Source organism: Drosophila rhopaloa, unplaced genomic scaffold (assembly GCF_018152115.1).
Source record: "Drosophila rhopaloa isolate 14029-0021.01 unplaced genomic scaffold, ASM1815211v1 contig_47, whole genome shotgun sequence".
NCBI lineage: Eukaryota > Metazoa > Arthropoda > Insecta > Diptera > Drosophilidae > Drosophila > Drosophila rhopaloa.
Window position 1 is genome coordinate 1737951 of NW_025335142.1, and position 19524 is coordinate 1757474.

At 41.5% G+C, this 19524-nt stretch overlaps 3 protein-coding genes across 4 annotated transcripts; 2 read left to right on the forward strand and 1 right to left on the reverse strand.

The window, feature by feature from the left end:
• The first annotated feature begins 1808 nt into the window (after positions 1–1808).
• Positions 1809–6587, forward strand: LOC123038081. Its single transcript, XM_044461644.1, has 6 exons — positions 1809–1885; positions 5711–5855; positions 5908–6039; positions 6094–6249; positions 6291–6509; positions 6582–6587. The coding sequence occupies exons 1-6, from the start codon at positions 1809–1811 to the stop codon at positions 6585–6587; spliced, it is 735 nt and encodes a 244-aa protein (XP_044317579.1).
• Positions 6461–9178, forward strand: LOC108045547. Of its 2 annotated transcripts, none has more exons than XM_044461606.1 (7): positions 6461–6531; positions 6582–6663; positions 6909–7103; positions 7355–7486; positions 7548–7703; positions 7755–8013; positions 8077–9178. In XM_044461606.1, exons 2-7 carry the CDS (start codon positions 6652–6654, stop codon positions 9162–9164), a joined length of 1842 nt encoding a protein of 613 aa, XP_044317541.1. In that variant the 5' UTR covers positions 6461–6531; positions 6582–6651; the 3' UTR covers positions 9165–9178. The 2 variants fall into 2 exon arrangements, with proteins under 2 accessions (XP_044317541.1, XP_044317540.1); XM_044461605.1 differs by lacking the exon at positions 6461–6531 and adding an exon at positions 7159–7303 and having other exon boundaries at positions 6589–6663.
• Positions 9179–12495: 3317 nt separating this feature from the next.
• LOC108045552 (protein commissureless 1) lies at positions 12496–18663 on the reverse strand. The gene is made up of 2 exons (XM_017124920.2): positions 17954–18663; positions 12496–13463 (listed from the first exon to the last, which is right to left on the reverse strand). The coding sequence occupies exons 1-2, from the start codon at positions 18465–18467 to the stop codon at positions 12832–12834; spliced, it is 1146 nt and encodes a 381-aa protein (XP_016980409.2). The 5' UTR covers positions 18468–18663; the 3' UTR covers positions 12496–12831.
• Positions 18664–19524: the final 861 nt, after the last annotated feature.

A 19524-nucleotide genomic window follows, 5' to 3' on the forward strand; every position in this document is an offset into this window, starting at 1 on the left:
GCCCTCGTTTTGGGGGGGGGAAAACTGTTGACTGAGGACGCGTGGGCACGTAAAAATTTTATTTTATTTGCCACCGCTGCGAGCACATTTTGAAGTGGAACTCGCGACCGCCAGCGAGTTGAGAATTCTGAATTTGAGATGCAGGTAACAGGTGAGTCCTGGCCCACCTTGCGCACTCCCCATAGTTTCCAGTCACGAACTAGTCATAAAATTAGCGCAGAGGCCTTCAAACTCGAGAATGGCATCTCGAAGGACTGCGAATAGCAATTTACTTTTGCTTTTGCAATTATGCCGAAGACACTTTCCATTTTGTCCCGTATCTCGAGGCCATCAATCTAAATTACGGCATAAAATTTTCAGCCTAAGCCGGACTTTTGTGAAATAATAAAAATATTTTATGCTCGGCGACAAATTGATTTATCTGACAGGCTAATCAACTTGGGGGATTTTGATAGATTTGTGCGGCAATTTATGAATGAGACAAAGTCGCAGCTGGAACTGAGCAGTTTTTGTACAATTCCGTTGGAGGAAGTTCGAGCCAAATTGACATGTTCTGCCCAATAATGAAGCGATCAGGGGCAGCGGGCCAAAACCTCATCCTGCTTCTACGACACTCGGCCTATTCATAAATCCCCTTTTCCTGGCGATTTGTCAGCACCAGACATGCGACATTGACAATGCCTGTATCTCTATCTTTACGGCCGGGCCAAGGACAAAGTACTTGTGAGTAGGCCCTGCAGGTAGGCCTATGGCCAGTAAGTCGTTATTGTCAATCTATCTTCCAGTATCTGCAAGTATCTCCCACTACTCCTTTCCTGGATCCGATTCTGAGTCTGAATCTGAGTCCATAGCCTTGGCTTTTGTTTGCCGCCTGCTCTTTTTGCCATCTCCTGTTTGTTTTTGCAATTGACAGACGCTCGAGGAGGAAGGCTGAAAGCGTGAGCATAATTATGGTTTTCAATTTATTCCTGGAATGCCCATCCCATCCCATCGCACACACACTGCGTTGCCAGTCGCAGAGGTTTCCCTGGAATCCGACCTGCTGTTAGCCTTTTAGGAGGAGTTCCTAATTGAAAGTGTCATAAATTAAGAATGAACTTGAAGTCAAGTCGAGTTGGCTGCCGTTTCTGAAATGTTGCAGGCATCTGGAGTACATCAGAAACTACCTTTTATATTTACCCTTCAATTATGTATGTTTACCAAATGATGTACTTCTTGCGTTGTTTTGAAAATCTTTTATATTTTAAACTAAAAAATCTATATTAAATTAGAAAAGTGAAACTTAAATACTTACTTAAATGATGCCATAACTATTAAACTGTGGCAGTGCGTTCGTCAATACTTAAGACCTAAGTTTAGTTCATTTAAAATGGTTTAAATTTTCTCATTGAAATTTAATTTAGTCTTAAATATAGCTAGTCATTAAAAAAATATATTTTTAGATCGAAATAGCATTGTGCTTTATCTCCTTTTAATCCGCACTATCACACCAAATTTCACAACTCATTCTCTATTCAACAGGGTTTCCTGAATAAACACGGCAGCAATTTCCTACATTATTTATTTACTTTTAAGTAGTCACTCTAAATGCATTCATAATATCTTGCCTACCCCCAAAACACAGAAATAAAACTCAAACATCATGCTCTAAAAAGAATATCCTGCCATAAGCAGACAAACAAGCAGAGGAACTCATTCATAAATCAAGGGGTACAAGTATTGTTAATTTTCGATACATTTTTTTGGGGAAGCCTGTGAAGTGTTTATTGGAAAAAAAGTGCTTCCTCACGGTTGTTTTTAGGCTAAATATGCCTGAAGGAAATATGATAGCCTATAACATCGTTGGAGGGACAGCTGGCGAAATGGAGTATCCTTTGGGCTTCCTGTAAGTGCATTTTTTATAGAGTATTCGGAGCAGTGTGATTGATGACTCAAGCTGAAGAGTCCACCTTTCCACAGCCGTTTCCCAGCCATTTCCCAGCCATTCCACCGAGTCCTCGACTGTTTACGACTCTAATCTTGTTTCTGTGTAAAACAAAAACGTGACTCCATCGTTGAGTTGACCCCACGGATCTTAAGTCAATGTCTGAGTCACCGCTTGCCCAGAATCGTTCCCGCATGCCCCAATAAAGTATACCAATCCCAACCTACCGCCCATAATTTCCCGTTGCCAATACGATGGGAAAGGAAAATCGAGAACGCACCACGAGAATTTTCACATTTTCACCTGAGCGAGCGAACGAATGAGGCGAAGTGGAGGAACGTGTTCGGGCCATAAATATCAATTAGCCAAGATAAAGATACTAAAGCGGGCCACAAGTCTGCGGATCGGAAAATAAAACTAATTGCAGCTAGCCGGTGGTCCGAAGTGGCCCTCCTCCAAGCCGCACAATATCTGGCCAGACTTTGACTGGAAAGGAAGTCGTAAAACTGATAGAGGCGCTGGACCAAGGAAAACACTCCGCTCCGATTATGAGAGTGTCACTAAAGTGCCAGGTCACGTTCGAGTCTGCGGCAAAAGTGAGTCACACACAGAAACACCGACTCCGGAGTGCCGAGAATTTTCCGGGGCTCATCTTTTTATCAGCCAGCCAGCTAGCTTGATAAGCTGCTACAAATTTCGATGACGCAAGTGGAAAATGGAAATGGAAATGGAAAAGTACCCCTTCCCCCTGAGATTTTCCTGGCGGTAGTCGTAGTCGCTCCCTCTAATTTGCTGCTCATTTTGTTTGATGATGTGACGACATACGATTCGCCGCCTCTTTGAACTTGGCCTGCGGCATTTTATCTATCCGCTACTCGGATTGGGGTCCATGGAGCAGCTATCTTCGGAGTCCGGACCCGGTGTGGTCCTTATCTCCGGCGTGTGCTGCTGCTAATGAGCGTCTGCTAGTTGTTTGCATTTGGCTTAAACAAACAGCAAGTTAGCCGCACTGGTCTTTGTTTTAGAATAGTACATTGGAATCATGGCTTATCGCTATATAAACCAAACCCTGACCTAAGTCAGCGGCATTTCCCCATACACATATACTGTGTAGTGCGCCTTATGACTGGAATAATCTGACAGCGACCCAGTTTGATAGGAACTAACATGCGGCTAATCTACGGAATCGAAAGTGGTTCCGATTGCCCTGGCTATCTGTTTGCTTAGGTGTATCTAATCCGCAGTGGGACAACTAATATTCAGGAGAAGTATCAACTATATTTGTTAAATGTTTCCATTTAATTCAAGGGGTAAGTAAGGTAAGTAAGGTAAAATCACAACGGAGTTTTGGTTCTGTTTAAAATACAAAATCACTAAGCATTAATAATATGTTGTGCCTGAGTAAAATCCAAAGAAACAATATAAGTAAATATTTTGGCATATATTCATTTATTCTTCTCATTTTTATTAAGTGACTAAAAACGAATTCATTTCCAATACTAAATTATCAATGTTTATTAAACACGTTACAAATTTAATCAAAATAAGAAATCCCGTATTTCTTATTTATATATTAGTAAATATAAAATAGTGTATCTGAAAATTATTTTAACTCCGTCACAAAGCTATAATTTTTTTATACAGCAATAAATTGTATATTTCGTTGGGTTGTGAGTGTGGTCGAAAATTGTCGCAGCAATGTTTCAGCCCTTAACCGCACTGGAAGCCATCCACTTGCCAAACCAAATTGAATTAGAGGCTCCGGCGAATGCATCCATTTTACAGCTGAAATCATAAACAGAACCGAATGCTGCTTAAAATTTCATTACGCGCACTTAAGTGGTGTGATTTTCGGCACACCCTTTTCGGTGGGGAATCCCCCGTTTGCCAGTGTTGCAAAAGCTCGTAAAATCCCCACTAGCTGCAGTAGCTGGAGGAACCTCCGCAGTGGTGACACATCCACATCCACATCCACATCCGCATCCACGTCCACATCCACTGCAATGCAGCTGGCGAAATGTCATCAGCGCCTGGATTTTATGGCGACGGCGAAAGGAGAATGTATCTAAGCTGCAGTCTTGTTCCTGGTTGCTGGTTCCTGGTTGCTGGTCTCCCTTTTCTGGCTCCTAAATTCGGCTAAAGCGTAAAAATTTTATGGCCGCCGCAGCGCGTGGAAGAAACCTCCTCGTCGTCGTAAATAAATTTCTGCCCGTAATTAATTTTGCATGCCAGTCAGATAGTTGAGCTTCCCGGCGACAGTTAGCTGTTTCTCAAGTCGGTTTTTGGTTTTTTATTTTGGTAGTGTATAAGCACAGACGCCAACTGCTGATTGGGAATGCCACACGCCATTAAGGCCGTTTTGATATGCCAAATGTGTCGCTAAATGATTTTTATTCCCCATTGCTCATACGCACCGTGTGACGCGCTGAGCTTAGTATGCAAATTGTACCTTTTTGTGTACGAGCATTTGGTGAGTGACGCACATGCCTCAGCCGAATCTGTCAGAATGTCAGAAATTCAGCCAGCAGAGTTGAGATGGCAGTGCAGTCAGCTCATTAGTGAGTCTGTTTGCCATTGTGGCTCTTGTCTGGCTGCTCCAGCATTATTTATCTGGCATTTTTAACACTTGCCGTTGACAGTCGCTTTGGCATATTCTGCGCTATTTTCTCCGCTGGCAGCGCACACAGGAAAAAAAGACCCAAAGTCGAGCTAACAAGTGCAAATTTGTTTGCTGCATCGAGCTGGGCACAAATTTCTCAACCTTGGCTCCGTGCTCGCCTTGTTTGTCCCCCGTTAATTTTTGTTGATTTTACGCGTTAGCCGCTTGGCCGCCCCAGCGTGTGTTTACTGTAGCTACACTATTTGTATCGGGGCCAGGTCGCAGCTGTGTGTGAACGGAGCAAGTTAGTTGACACAATGATAGGGCCAACTTTATTTTGAGAGACTCAAAGGCTGCTCCCTTGCATCTAAGCAAATTGAACTGGCTCAGGGTGAAGAGCATTTCTGACATTTTTGAAATAATATGTTAAATAGTTGACACAATCTCTGAACTGTACAGATCTGCTTTAAGTGATAATTGGAAGACAGGAATAATACTGATCGAAAATTGATTAGTTCGTAAACTGTATCTCTTTCTGGCTAAGCTACAATGAAAAAACTCCAAATAAAATGGGTATTTTTGCCAAAAGTCCTAGTGATCAGAATAAAAACATTTTATGAAAAAATTCAAATATAAAATTTCACACCTCTTTGAATTTGAACAGTTTTATTAAAATGCAGGGAAATAATGGCTTGGTACTAATCAGAAGCCATTAGGTTTTTTTATTTACCCATTTATTTAGGTAAATATAGCCAAAATATAAAATGAAATCCGAAACAATCCAAAAAGTAAATCTTTTGTTAATAATTGTCATTTTATACTGGGTAGTAAATTTGTCTTCTCACTGAATTTTCAGTTAGAGTTCTTAAATATTGTTATGATCTTCATTTAACTAATAACAGCAACCTCTCACAAACCAATCACAAATTAAAATATATCCAAATTTCGTATGATATTTTAAGTAACTCAACTCGAATCCGCAGGGAATGGTTTTACTTCGAGACATCCAATTATTATTTTCGGAGATATGGATGACACTGGACACATACGGAAAAGGTTTGCACGCCAAACTTACTCTGTCCTTTTAATTTTTTTGGCCATAGCTTTTGTCCAGTGGATTATAGTCTCATTGGTGTAGGTACTTTCCCTAAAGAGTTAATAGTATTTCCTAATTTCTGATTTCACAGGGAAAGATGTCGTAAGATATTCCGACATTTTGAGATCTACTGCTCGGCCACCTGTTCCGTAGCTGGCATACTTTTCACCATGTTTGTTTTCAATGAAAATCTGCGTAGCAAAAAGATTTTCAGCCGAGCAGTGGCTTTTCTGATAGTAAGTTATTGTTTTATGTTTTTTTTATTTATATCAAGTATATATATTTTAGGTGGAACTGCTTGTATTTTCGATGTTCGTGCTAATTGCTCGAACTTGGATCCCAGATCAGATGGCCTTCTACTTTTTCTGCGTACTCCTAATGGTTGTAGCTCTGATCGTTGGCTGTCATCTTTCCTTTACGGTAGGTGCTTGTTATAAAGAATAGGATCCATAAGCCATACTGTACTGCTTTCAGATGGATATGACGCAGTACATAGCTCCGCTTTTTCTCATGAGCTTTATACTTGTCACAATCTCGATTTATTTTCTGGTGGTAAATAACTTTATGGAAAAGCTAAAGCCCTATGCCTATCTGATCTTCGAGATTTGTCTTACCAGTGTGATGACATTGGTAAGCTTTGTTCAGCCTCATATTATATATTTTTAATTAAGTGTTCGAAGAGTGTCATGCTGCATGCGCAAACAATTAGTGGAGATCGGATGGTCCAGATGAGCTCGGATGATTCTCTATTGGCCGCCTTGTTCCTTTTCAACGAGTTTCTGGCCGTGTACGCCATGACTTTCTACTGGCAGATCAACTATAACTATTTCACGTCCACTGATTTCTTATGGATGTCGACAAGTACCAAGCATTCACATGACACAACCCCCGTAAATTCGGACTATGACTATGGTAAGAGGAGAACTCTTTTAAGTAACACTTTATAACATTATAAATTACAGATATGACGCCTGACGGTCAAGAATGGGGAATTCAAAATGACACAAACTATGATTGGGCTAAGGAAATGGCATGATTAAAAAGGTAAAATTACTTCACTTTCTTGAACCAGAATAATTTAGTTGCAATTATAATCAACTAAAAGAAAACGGTTCAAGTTAATAGCATTTAATCGATCATTTTATGAAAACCTTTTAACATCCCCGTATTTTGGCAATAAAAAATACAAATTATTAGTTTTTTTTTTCAAATCACATTAGTTTTGTGACTTCTTTTAAAATTGTTCTCTGTATTATAACAAACCCCAAGATCCTTATATTTCCATACAGATATTAATGATCGCGGACAAATTTGCAGTTATATATACCGAATTGATACATATCAGACCCATGAGTTACGATGTATGCCTCGGACGAGCATCGCTTTTATCGGAAGGCGCGAAGAAAGTTTTCCTTAAAAACCTATGTCCTTTTGTTTCTGTGGCTGCTGTTGGCCTTGATCCAGTGGATGGTAGTCGCTCTAATGTAAGTTTATGTATTTAAGCCACGGGAGTCTTATATCTCGTATTTATTCCATCAGTGAAGATGCACGGAAAACGTTCTCGGAATTATATTACATCTGTTTAGTGACCTTTGCCCTGGCCATCTTGATATTCGCAATCTTCATTTTTGTTGAGAAGCTGCGATTCATCAAATGTGTCAATTTTCTCGTAGCACTGATTATTGTAAGTGGAATTTTTAGAAATTTTTTGTAACTAGTTTTTACCCCATTTCAGGTTGAGCTGCAGATCATATCCACATTTGCTCTAGTCGTTCTGAGTTGGTGGGCGGATTTTCTGACCTTCTTTGCAGTGGCCTTAATATTGGTAGTTTTATTCCTGATTATAGGTGTATTTCTACCAGCAAAAGTAAAAAGAAAAGAATTACAGCTTCAAAAGTTTTATAATTGCTTGTTAATAATTATTTTAGATGGACCTAACGCTGGACATCGCAATCTTATTTATAATGGCATTTATCTTCTTGATTATCGCTAGTTTTGTCCTATTATTCCAGTTACTTGTAGCACGTACTGTTCCCTATGCTTATTTAGTGGTGGAAATCGCTGTTACCCTGACGATTTTATTGGTAAGTTTCTTTTTAGTTTTACAGGCCTTTAATTCATATACTCAACCTTAGTTCGTGATGTACCATGGCCAAACTATCAACGGGAACCGATTCGCTGAAATGCGTCTGAATGATTTCTTTCTGGCTTCTCTGATACTGTTCCACGACTTTCTCATCATATTCTGGCTGACATTCTACTGGCAGACCAATTACAGACCTATTACACCCGACTCCTGGATAGAAACGTCTACCACGAATTCTACATATTCAAATAGTAGCGACAATAAATATAGAAATCTTTACGGTAATTCAGACTGGGGGAAAAGATATGGTGAGAAATATTTATTTTATCACCTCATATTCTTGTGATATACCTGTATATTAAAACTTTTAGATCCAAGAACAACCCCATTCTTGGACGACGATCCCTGGTATACCAGAAGTTTGGATTACGGAGATGATGATGGTGAGTACGATATCGATAATTATCCCCGGGCTCCAAAAGGTCGAGGAAGAGGAGGAAATCGGGGAGTATATGGGAATCGGGACCACAATGATAGAGACCCCATGGATAGACAAAGGCCGAATAATCGGGATTCCACTAACGATTGGTCGGTCTACAATCGGAGGCCAAATTACGGAGGGAGGAATAAAGAAAGGGCTCGCACCAAAGATCCAATACCAAGTCACGAATACCACGAAAATCGTAGTCCTGATGAATGGGATCCTGAATATATTACACAGGGTGTCGATAGGGAGGTGCCATTTGATGATCGCTATGACGTCAAATCTGGAGAGTCATATAATACAGTAGATCGAACGCCCAACGAAAATGTTGGTCCAAGGATAGAGTATGGTGATGCCGAAGGAAAATCGGAAGTTGGCCTTGGTAATCCACCTATCGATTTTCCTTTGGCCGATCACCAGTCCGGTGATGATTCTACAATAAACAAAATGCACAAGTCTGAGGACTCTCCGAATATATATATAGTTCCCAAGGCGCAACATATCGGCAATCGAGAATATTATCCCGGTGGAGAAAGCCCCTTTTCGTCAAGTAATGATCCTCCAAGTGATACTCAAAATGGAAACCTAGAAATAATATCTCAGCCTGAAGAAATAATCAAGGTTGATGATAATAAGCATGCTCATGTCCTCCCAAGCTCAAGCACATTTCAAGAAAGTGAATTCAAAAAAGGAGATCCCAACTTGTTAGACGACGAAATGAAAGGTTTAACCAAACAACAATTTGAAGGACTGCAGCCAGACTTAAATTCAGGATATACACCTCAATGGGAAGAACTGAACGAAGATGAGATAAGAAAATTATTGGGCCAGCAGATAGCGGAAAATTTGGACAAGTATCGTAAAGATCAGGATCGTTGGGTCGAACCTTTAATTACAAGAGAGCCTTATATTCCAATAAACCATCCAGACTACGAGAAAATTGTAATGAATGACAGCTTAAACGTATTGATATAAGCTTTAGAAGCCGTAGACAATATATAAATTATTTTCCCCTATAAATTTAATCCGATTTGCCGATGTCATCAGAGTCATTAGGCATTTAATTGCACTCATTAAAGAGGGCAACCCATCTTATTCAACCGCATGTACGACAGGTGACAAACAAATTAATGTCTCCGAGATTTATGACCCGCCCACAAAATGGGGTAAACAAGAGTAGACCGAAAAGTCAAGCCAAAACAACCTGTTCAATGAACTCTGCCGAAGGAAAAAATCAGAAAAACCGTTTAACAAATTACGGCCAACACACGTGCACTCACCATAAAAACGTACCGCACTCCGGTGTTCAGATACTCGGATACACCCACCGTACAGTAGTAACACATCGCATAAAACACAAATATTGGCATGTATGAATGCCAACCGCATATCGCTTATCTGCTGGGCAGCCACTCCCACTCCGCCCACCTTTGTCCGATGGAGCCTCCATACCCTGGCTAACCTTGGTGGGGTCATGGTAGCTTTTGGGGACCGTTGGGCAGAGCAGGGTATCCCTACTTCCAAAGGCGGTTCGACTGAAGAAATCATTTTAAAATCATTTTTATCATTCTTTTAATAGGCTTTTATGGCTTCAGCTTATAGCAGCTTTAAATTTTATAAGGGGTGATAAGAGTATCACTTTTTTCCATTTATTTAATCAACAGTAAATTCCTATTCTTTTTTAGTGCAGATCTGTACCTTTTTTCTATAATTAATTTACATTTCTTGCAAAGCTTTTCTCTTTTCAAATAAAGTGACAATACTTTGTTGTCCAGTATTTATTGTTTGTGATAACTATGTTCTCGCCATTAGAACCAAAGTTTGTTTTATATTTCTTATGCTCTATGAAGTCTAATTCAAATTATTTTAATTTTATTATTATACCCTTGCAGAGGGTATTATAATTTCAGTCAAAAGTTTGCAACGCAGTGAAGGAGACATTTCCGACCCTATAAAGTATATATATTCTTGATCAGGATCACCTCCTGAGTTGATATAGCCATGTCCGTCTGTCCGTCTGTCCGTCCGTCCGTTTCTACGCAAACTAGTCCCTCAGTTTTAAAGCTATCTGCTTGAAACTTTCCCAAAAATTGTCTTTCTATTGCAGGTAGTATATAAGTCGGAACGAGCCGGATCGGGCGACTATATCATATAGCTGCCATATAACTGAACGATCGGAAAAGCCATAACGTTGGTGTTTTTAAAGTTAGGAAGTTGGAATTTTCTATAAGTTTTATTTTTGGCCAATTAATCCGACCTACCGAATTTCATAAGGATCGGACGACTATATCCTATAGCCACCATATAACTGATTGATCGGAAATGCCATAACTTGGGTGTTTGTAAAGTTAGGAAGTTGGGATTTTCTATGGGTTTAATTTTTGGCCAATCAATCTGACCTACCAAATTTCATAAGGATCGGCCGACTACATCCTATAGCTGCCATATTACTGAACGATTGGAAATGCCATAACTTTGGTGTTTTTTAAGTTAGGAAGTTGGGACTTTTTATGAGTATTAAGAATACATCATATGAATAATTTTAAAGAATATAATTTACAGAATATTCTGCAAGGGTATATCAACTTCGGCTCCGGCCGAAGTTAGCTTTTCTTCTTGTTTTTTTTTTTAAATTTATTATATATTTTATTTAATAACTTGCCAAATTAAGTTTTTTTAATCCGCAATTTTTCAAGTATTTCTTATTTAAAGACCGTAAAAACAGCATTTGGGAGCAGAGGACTCCTACGTTAAGTACACACACCTTATTCACTTTATTAGGGCACCTCGTATTCGGCTTACCTTCCCAGAGCTTTATTCTTTTTGTCTTGGACTGTGTTTTTTGTGCATTTCGGCAAATCATGGCAAGAACGCAAAGCACGACCACGACACACAGAGACCCAGAGCCACAAGTTCTGTAGTAGATGTAGCTGCTGGTGTTGATGTCAGTGCCAGTCCTCAGTCCTCAGTCCTCAGTTTGCAGTCCCCATTCCCCATTCCCCGATTCCAATCCCAATCCCGTTGGCAGTCCCATTCCCATTCCCACTCCGAACCCCCCGCCTTGGCCCAGCTTTGAGGCACAGTCACTCATGACTGCGACCTGAACCAGATACACGATGCACGATAATATAATTTATGGCCCTGTTTGGTGTTTGCAGCTCCTCGCTCACTTCTCGGCTGCGTTATGGAATGTTTGATGTGCCATGCCAGTGCCTCCGTCCGTATCCGTCCGACTCCGCCGGCCCTTCTGCCCCTCTTCGGTGCGGACTCATCAACAAATCGTACATTTGAATACAAATTGCAGCATTAAAGACGCAGAAGCTTCAACAAAAGTGTCAAATTTGACATGAAATTATTTATGCTCGCACGAAACTTTAACTCGTGTTTTAGTGCTGCTTTGTTGGCTGTTAGGTTTTGAGTGCTGTGTTCCCAATTAGGTTCATCGCCTGGGGGCCTGAAATCCCAGACTTGCAAATAAAATTTCAAGACGAACATATTTTTTTTTTGGTTGGTAATATCTTTTCATATATTTTTGCATATTTAATTTCTTCTTTTTCTCCTCACCGTAGTAGACAATATTTATTTCGGTTTTGTTTGTGAGCTTTAGCTTTACTTTTTAACTCTAGTTAATGTTTCTATTTATTCGTAGTAACTGCAACATTAAGAAACTGTCTGTTTTTTAGTTTTTGATCAATGATGTCTTTGCTAAGTGGGGTTTTTTATGTTGGAAATTGAAGCGGAATTTTTGCAAGGGGAAATACAAAATGAATGTTTGGAAATGTGGTGCTCATGTAGGAATTAAATCACTTGCTTTGAAACGAATATGTTTCTATTCACAAAATAAGATCATTGGCAATTAAGTATCTGACTATTTTTTAAAAGTAGTCACATCTTTAGCTGACAGATAGATCATATCTTATGTTCGTGCACCAGCTCAAATTTCCCCTAAACCTCTTTACATTTAATCCTTTATTTGGCCAAATCCTTAAGTAACACTTGAAAGGGACGTTGAAATATCCTTTCAGCATTGCACGTTCCTGGGGAATTCCCCTGCTGCAATGCATTTCTGCTGACCTAATCTCGACCAGCCGCATCCAAGTCACGTACATAATTTCAAAACAAAACCAAATCCGAAACCCCAAATGGCTTCTGATATTTGCTCTGGCCAAGTACAAGTATCCCAGGGATTAGGATTCGTGCACTGGGAGCGCAAGGTCAACAATGGGACTGAAAATCGAGGAACTTTAGTTTTTGGCATTTGGCGGAACTGAAAAACTTATAAGAAAATAAAAACCAAAATTTGTAATTTAGTTTGCAATGTGTTCATTCGAGTTTTATATTTTTCTTCCACTCTCACTTAGATATTAAGGCTTAATCGATAGACAATTCGGTTTTATACATAGTACAATAAATAATACTCAGTCTTGCATAATACAATAATATAACAGATAACTAAAAACGAAACTAAATTTGCTTAAGGGGCGGTGTGGGGGGTTGAGAGATATATGTTATTACAGGGGCAAACAACATTAGCAGACGATGCAACTATTTACAAGTGACTAAGCAATTGGGCTGCTACTCCCGGCCCCAGCCCCTAATCCTTAACCCCTTAACCCATGACCCCTGACTCCTGGCTGGGCAATCACGCGGCAACAACGACGACCAATGAGGCGCAATCATCGTCGGCAGCCGCCGCCGGCTGTAAACTTTGTGCCACTGCCACTGCCATTGCGGAATCCTCCTCCTCCCGCTGCTCCTGCTCCTGCTCCTGCTGCCTCCCATTCGGCATGTTAATGCAGATGGCAGGCGTTGCTGCGGCCAAGTTGCAGGATTGCGATGTGGAGGACGAGGACGAGGAGGAGCACTGGGCTTTTTCCTCCTCCACTGACACTGCCACTGCCGCTGACAGCTTGCACTTTTGCAGCTTATTCAGTGACTGCTCCTCCTTCTCCCAATTGGAAATGCAGGCGGCCTGGTGATGATGATGATGATGCACGGCCGCCAGACTGGGATACACGAACTTCATGCCGTAGGCAAAGTGCCGGGGCTGGTGATGCAGTGCCTCATCGTAGCTGGGCAGTCCGGTGGCGATTGTGTAGCAGGGCGGCGATTCGATTTGGTAGAATCCCGCCTCGTTGTTCCGATGATGCTGATGCGGATGCGGATGCTGTCCTTGCAGCTGCTGGTGCAGCAGCAGTCTGCTGGCATCGCAGCCCACCAGGTGCGAGGAGTACGAGTCGCTGGCCGCATGGATCTGGGCACGTATGTCCTTATCTGCAATAAACAGAGAACAGAGTTTGTTAGTTGAGTTTGTCAGCAGAAAGTTTCTATTGTTTAGGTGCACAGGGAGAAAATTGGAGGTAAAAAAGAATGAAAAATAAATGCAATAATGAATTTGTTTCTTATAACAAAGCCCCAATCACATGTAATAAAGGGAATTAGTAATATCAAATAATATTAATAATAAGTAAATATCAAAAATGGATTTTGAACTTTATTGAAATTCAGAAACATTACCGAAAATTGAAAAATTACTATTTTTTACTTATTTATTTGCCCTTGCTCACTTCATTTCAAGTATTCTATCGCCTGGAGTGTTTCTTTCTGTGTAACAAAATTGGAGTGGGTGCTTCCCAATCAGGCATCAAAGTTTCGACTGCGTCATTACTTTGTTTGTCCATGTCAAAGGACATTTGTAAGAGGACGGGCCCGTGGCATTAAATTCAATTTAGCGTAAAGGCGCAAACGCTTGAACTTTGCTGAATGCAGAGGCAAAAAAATACAAAAAAGGTTGCAAAAAGCGGGCGAAAAAGAGGGAAGCGGAAAGTTTTGTGCTGACCGGAAATGCCGGCGAGGATGGCAGGACAGGCGAAGTTCCTTCACGGCAGACTGACGGCCACCCAAACAACAGCAGCAGCAACAACAGCAACTAGGCAATAATATGCCGGAAGTGCGCGCGTGGCAAAATGGAATGAAATAAAATACCCACACACACACTCGCCATTTCTGCCAACTGCAATGAAATAAAAGCTCGACAGCCCCGGAAAGTAGGCAGCAGAAAGCATTTAATTTTTATAATGCCGCAGCTGCTGGCCATTTGTGTGGGTGAGTGTGTGTGTGTGTTTCAAATTAAGCAGAGTTAAATTAAGATTGGTAAATTCCAATTTCCATCCACACGCACTCTAAGCCGAGGCCATCAAAGAATTTAATTTGGTTGTATTTTGAGTTACAGCCTTGATTAAAAATGGATAAAGCAATAATTTGCGTCAAATAGAATTTCCCCTCACATATGTTGTGGCGAAAAAAAGGACAGGTATTCAGTGTTATTAAATGCAATTTAAACTGCATTCAATAAATAAATAGGGGATCGTCCATGCCCGTTTTTTGAACGATTTAATTTGTATGGCTGGCTGGAAAAACTCGGCACTTTTTTAATTGTTCGAGCTTTATTTTTCATAAATTCCCTGGTCCCGAAAATGCTTTTTTCAATTAAAGTGCATCGCAGGGAGGAAAGGTGGTCGCCGTTTGCGGTAGGGGGTAAAGCCTGTTGAAAAATTTGCGCATTACAATATTAAAACGCAGCGGTAGCAGAACCAGTCAGCAGTTACAGTGGCTGCCAGCAGTTGTTGATTTATTGTTATAACTGTAGCACATATATATCCTTTTTTTCGGCCAGGACACCCCGCATGAGGACTCTGTTTCTGTGTTTCCTCTTTTTCGACTTTTGTTTCCAGTTTTTTCTCGCTCTCTGTTTGATAGACAGCCGGCAAACAGGGCGATGGACAAAGGGGGGCGTGGCCCACTCATACACAAGCTGCAGGCTTCATATTTTATGCAAGTGTTGGACAAACAGCCGCCCCTGGAAAATGGTAGCCCCTCGGCCTCTCAGCCTTTTCAAGCATTGCAGATGGACGCAAAGAAAGTCGAAAAATCGGGGAAAGGTGGCTGCTGCACGCAGAAAAACTGGGGTAAAACTGATAACCGGATAGAGGTTTCTTAAGGAAAAATTGATATCTAAAACTTTGTTTTTATTTCAGAATTTTCTATTTCGAAACTCCTATTTTAGATCGCATTTGATTGCAAAACACTAATATTACAAAACTTCCCATGCACTTCTCTCTGTGTGGTTGACAAAAAAAAATTATCATGACATTCGTTGGTGCCTTTTGTTTTTCAGCAGCATTGGCACTTTGCCTTCCTCGTTTTTGCATTTGTAGCCTGTCTTTTTTCCCATTTCTGTTGTCGATGCGCCCAAATGTATGCAACAATTTAAATTCATCGCAATAAGCTGGCACTCTCGACTGAAAACTGGCAAATGGAAAACACTGAGCTGCTTTTTTTTGTGTTGCCATAAATGTCTGTTAATTTTTTAAACGCCAGAACTTTTCTGGCTTTATTCGGGTTGAGTAGAGTTTTTTATTTAAAAATTATTATCATTGAATATAAGCTGCTTTCAAGTGTTATTAAGCCAGCCATTGAAGTGGAGATTCGATTTTTGGGTTTCCATTTTTCGAACAAAAGATGCAGTCTCAGCCATTAAAACTTTTGCTTTTCCAGCTCTATTATGTATGCCCTTCCCATACCACTAAACGCTGGTTGGCTACAAAACAATTTGGTTAATTACAACACTCAATTTGAGTTTGCCAAAACGGGGGGAATAAAACAGCACGAACTAAAATATTTTCCACAGCCAAAAAAGAGAGCAGCTTCTAGTTTTTCTGCGCCACTCGCAGTGAAAGCTATTAAAAATTTAAAAGACCAGCTATACCAGCTAAGAGCAACTTTTTCTGGTCTTGGCCAAATAAGCTACGCTTAATTACATTTTTACGCAACTGAATTATGCAGGACCTATACAACATGATAAACAGTGGCTGCTGCTTGGCTTTAATTTAGGGACTCCTTCCGGTCTGTTAATAAATTTACCCGTACGCGGCACTAATTGATAACAAGCCAAAGCCAGGACCGAAAGTTTGCCATTGCCTGTGTGTGACAGTTTAATAAATAAGGTGTAAGCCTGGCTGGCATCTGGGCCAGACACTCTTGTGTTTGGGCCTCGTTAAGTATTTATAAGGTAAACACTGCGAGTTGCCACGTAGCTGGCATTAAATGCACAAAAGCCGAAGTGAACTGGGCCTAGTTGCTTAATTATAAATGACACACGTACTCCCGGAATCCCGGTATCCCTGGCAACCTATGCCTATCCCACCGACCGACCACTTGGTATCTATCTAGGCCAGATCCGCACAGGAGGGAGTGTGTAGGACCAGGCCAGCAAAAAAAAAAAAAACAGAACACGACACTAACGAAACTAATTAGACGCATTGGACGCCCGAAAGCAGGCAACACATATCGCTCAAATTGATATTTCACGTATATAGTTGGCATGGTGCTTTCGGGATCCACCCTTCTTGGTCGCGTGTCGTAATCGCAGGGCAAAGTTTTTAAGGCTCGTTAGCACAAAATTGACAGTTTGACAGTTGAGTTGGCCAGGCTTTAAGGCCACGGCCCTTTGGCCCGAGAGCCAGGAGTAGAAGTTCTTCTCCCAGGAACAGGCATAAAGTTTGCCCGACCCCAGTCCTTCACTTGCTGCCTGGCCTAAATAAATCATTTGGCTAAATTGGTCTGCAAAAAGTTTGACACTTGAGCCAGAGTCTTGTTAGTTGTGTAGGTTGTTTAGCCTGCCCCACCGTTCAATTCCGTTTCGTTTGGTTTGGTTTGGTTTGGTTCGGTTCGGATGAGTTGGGTTCTTTGTTGTGGTTCCGTAATTATGTGTAAAGTGCCTAAACATATGATTTATTTTTGGGATTTGGAGCAGTTCTGCCCCGTTGAGAGGTGCAACAGGTTTGGAGCAGATAAGATATATTTTTACATGGGCTCTATTTACACCGAATTGGGTTGAGTGGTGGTAATCTAGGGGTTTAGGTGGGATTTCGATAACAGTTGTGTCAAACTTGATTGATTTTGGATTTAATGTGGGACTGCTAGGCTATACCAAAAACGTGGGTGATGTCAGGAACAAGGAATCCTGTTGCTATATTTAAATAAAATATTTATTCTGAATCCTTATCTATTTTACTGTCTGCGTGAGACAAAATAACTAAAATGGTTCCCTATACTAAACCCTTTGATGTTTACAATCTCCCACATTACTGCCTGATTTTCCTTGACTTTAGCTTCACAGCTGAGTGATATGGTCCATCATTATTTTATTGTATTATACTCTTTATCGCCTCCGGCCCAAAAAAATGTATATAAATATCAACGCACAATTTCACGCCTTTCGCCTGCAGAGCAACAAATTTCGGGGCAACAAATTTTGTTTTTGGGGAGAGGGGTCGTCGAGGTCGGCCATATTCTCCAGCTCGTACATTATCGCTATCATAAAAGGGGCACAATGCCTCGGGCAGAGGCGAGTCAATTTAATATTATAAATATGCGGCACATATATTTTGTGGCATAATAAACTTGTGTATCTAAAATTACAACAGAACGATGCAAACGGCTGGCTGACAATTTCGAAGCGCGCCAAAAAATTTATGAGGCTTTACGGCCGTAGAGCTCCATAGAGCTCCCAACTGATGGGTGGGACCTGTTTCGGTTTCTGTTTCAGTCCCTGTTTCTGCATTTTATATTGTTTAGCCAGCTGAATAAATGGCCGGAGATAAGGCTTTGGCGAAACATTTTGATTAAAGTCGGGACATAAAAGCCAGATGTATGGCATTTGGGGGCGTAAAACGAGTGGCGACTGTTGGGCTGAAACTTACTGCATTTTTTCCAAGTGCGGAACTTCCTGTAGAAGTAGCAGCTGAACAGGATGAAGACCAGCGACAGGACGACCAGCGAGCTGACCACTCCGATCCACAGATAGTTGATGATCACATGCATGTCCGCATCGCCGAAGATCTGGCCCCACCAGGAGGACTCGCCGGCCTCCTCGGATCGATCCCTGAGGTCGGCCAGGTCCAGGACCACCGACTTGGACAGCTGCTCGGTGCTGATGCTGCCATCCGGGGACCATCCGCTGGGCGGAGCGGGGTCATAGGTCACCGCTGCATTGCCAATCCGCTGGAGCAGGGCGTTGAAGGAGTTCAGGGCATCGATGTGCCGCAGATCGTGGGCACTGGGTATCTCGAAGGTGATCTGGTTCTGCTGCAGGTGCTCGGCAATCGCGGCGGGACTCATGCTGCTGGCCGGTGCGGAAATGTATTTCGCATACAGCTCCTCGCCGGAGGCTGTGGTGGTGGTCTCCACCGATGGATAATCCGTGGTGCTAATCATGGTGATTTTATTTGATTTTTGAAACTTTTGTTTGGGTCTGGCACACGCACACTACGGCTGGCACTCGCGTCACGACACGTAAACAATTCGTACGGCTCTATATATAAGTCATGGGCTCGATTTCGGGTTTTTCTAGATTTCTTTCGCTCGATTTTCGATGCGTCCGTTCGCTGGAGCGGCTGTAAGTTGACTGACTGCTCGCTGGCGGAGTATAATGCCTACATCGCGTCGCTGAGAATGCCATGCCGCGGGGAAATTCCATTTCACTCATTGCTCGAGCCACCCGCTCTTGAGTGAGTCGTGGGCGAGGCACTCAAGAAATCAAGTCAAGTCCTTGGTTAAAGAAGCGTGCAATTTCTGGCATGTCTTTTATGTTTTTAAATGTTTGACGTCCTTTTCCCTTTTGCTCTTCAAGCTGACCCAGTTTGACCAAAAAACTATATATTCCGGAAAATAGTGAGCGGAAAAAAGGCGCTGGTAAGAAGGGAAAACTTCACCTCGGTCACGTTCGTTGTTTAAAGTTTTCCAACGCTTTTCGGTCTTGTGTTTTTCCAGCAAATTGCTTTGTGGGAAAGTTTCAGTCTCTGCTGATTTTAATGAAAGGCGGAAGGGGGCAACGTGGCATTTGATAAGCTTGAGCTGGAGTTTGCTCCAAATCAAACGAAGAATTATGGAACGCGCAAAAGTTTTGTTGGGGCATGAAGAATTTATGGAAATTATGTGCAGCTTCAGACTGCTAACGCACATATCTCACAGCGTTCAGCTATTTTAAACTAACCTAGTTGACCGGCTTAAATGGCACAGAGCAAAAACTGTAACTAGAACTCAAAATCTCGACCATTATGAGTCCCTCGAGCGTCAGGATACCGCAATGCTTCCTGCTGCCAGTTTTTGTTGCCCCAAAAAGGAGCAAAAAATTAAATAAAAGGATGGGGATTCGACCCACAGCACGCTTCATTTCAGCTCATGTTGACCATAAGCCGGCAGTGGCAAAAACTCAATGCACAAAAGGCTCCGACGACACAAAAACGTGCCAAAAATATCCTGCTCAGAAAGT

Bases quoted from the DNA above. Each gene is read 5' to 3' on its own strand.
- LOC123038081 (XM_044461644.1), top strand. From the start codon at position 1,809: ATGCCTGAAGGAAATATGATAGCCTATAACATCGTTGGAGGGACAGCT. The intron at 5,856-5,907 runs GTAAGTTATTGT...TATATATTTTAG, and splicing joins GAGCAGTGGCTTTTCTGATA to GTGGAACTGCTTGTATTTTC. The intron at 6,250-6,290 runs GTAAGCTTTGTT...TTTTTAATTAAG, and splicing joins TTACCAGTGTGATGACATTG to TGTTCGAAGAGTGTCATGCT.
- LOC108045547 (XM_044461605.1), top strand. From the start codon at position 6,979: ATGTATGCCTCGGACGAGCATCGCTTTTATCGGAAGGCGCGAAGAAAG. The intron at 7,487-7,547 runs GTAAAAAGAAAA...TAATTATTTTAG, and splicing joins GTGTATTTCTACCAGCAAAA to ATGGACCTAACGCTGGACAT. The intron at 7,704-7,754 runs GTAAGTTTCTTT...ACTCAACCTTAG, and splicing joins TTACCCTGACGATTTTATTG to TTCGTGATGTACCATGGCCA.
- LOC108045552 (XM_017124920.2), bottom strand. From the start codon at position 18,467: ATGATTAGCACCACGGATTATCCATCGGTGGAGACCACCACCACAGCC. The intron at 13,464-17,953 runs GTAAGTTTCAGC...TGTTTATTGCAG, and splicing joins CCGCACTTGGAAAAAATGCA to ATAAGGACATACGTGCCCAG.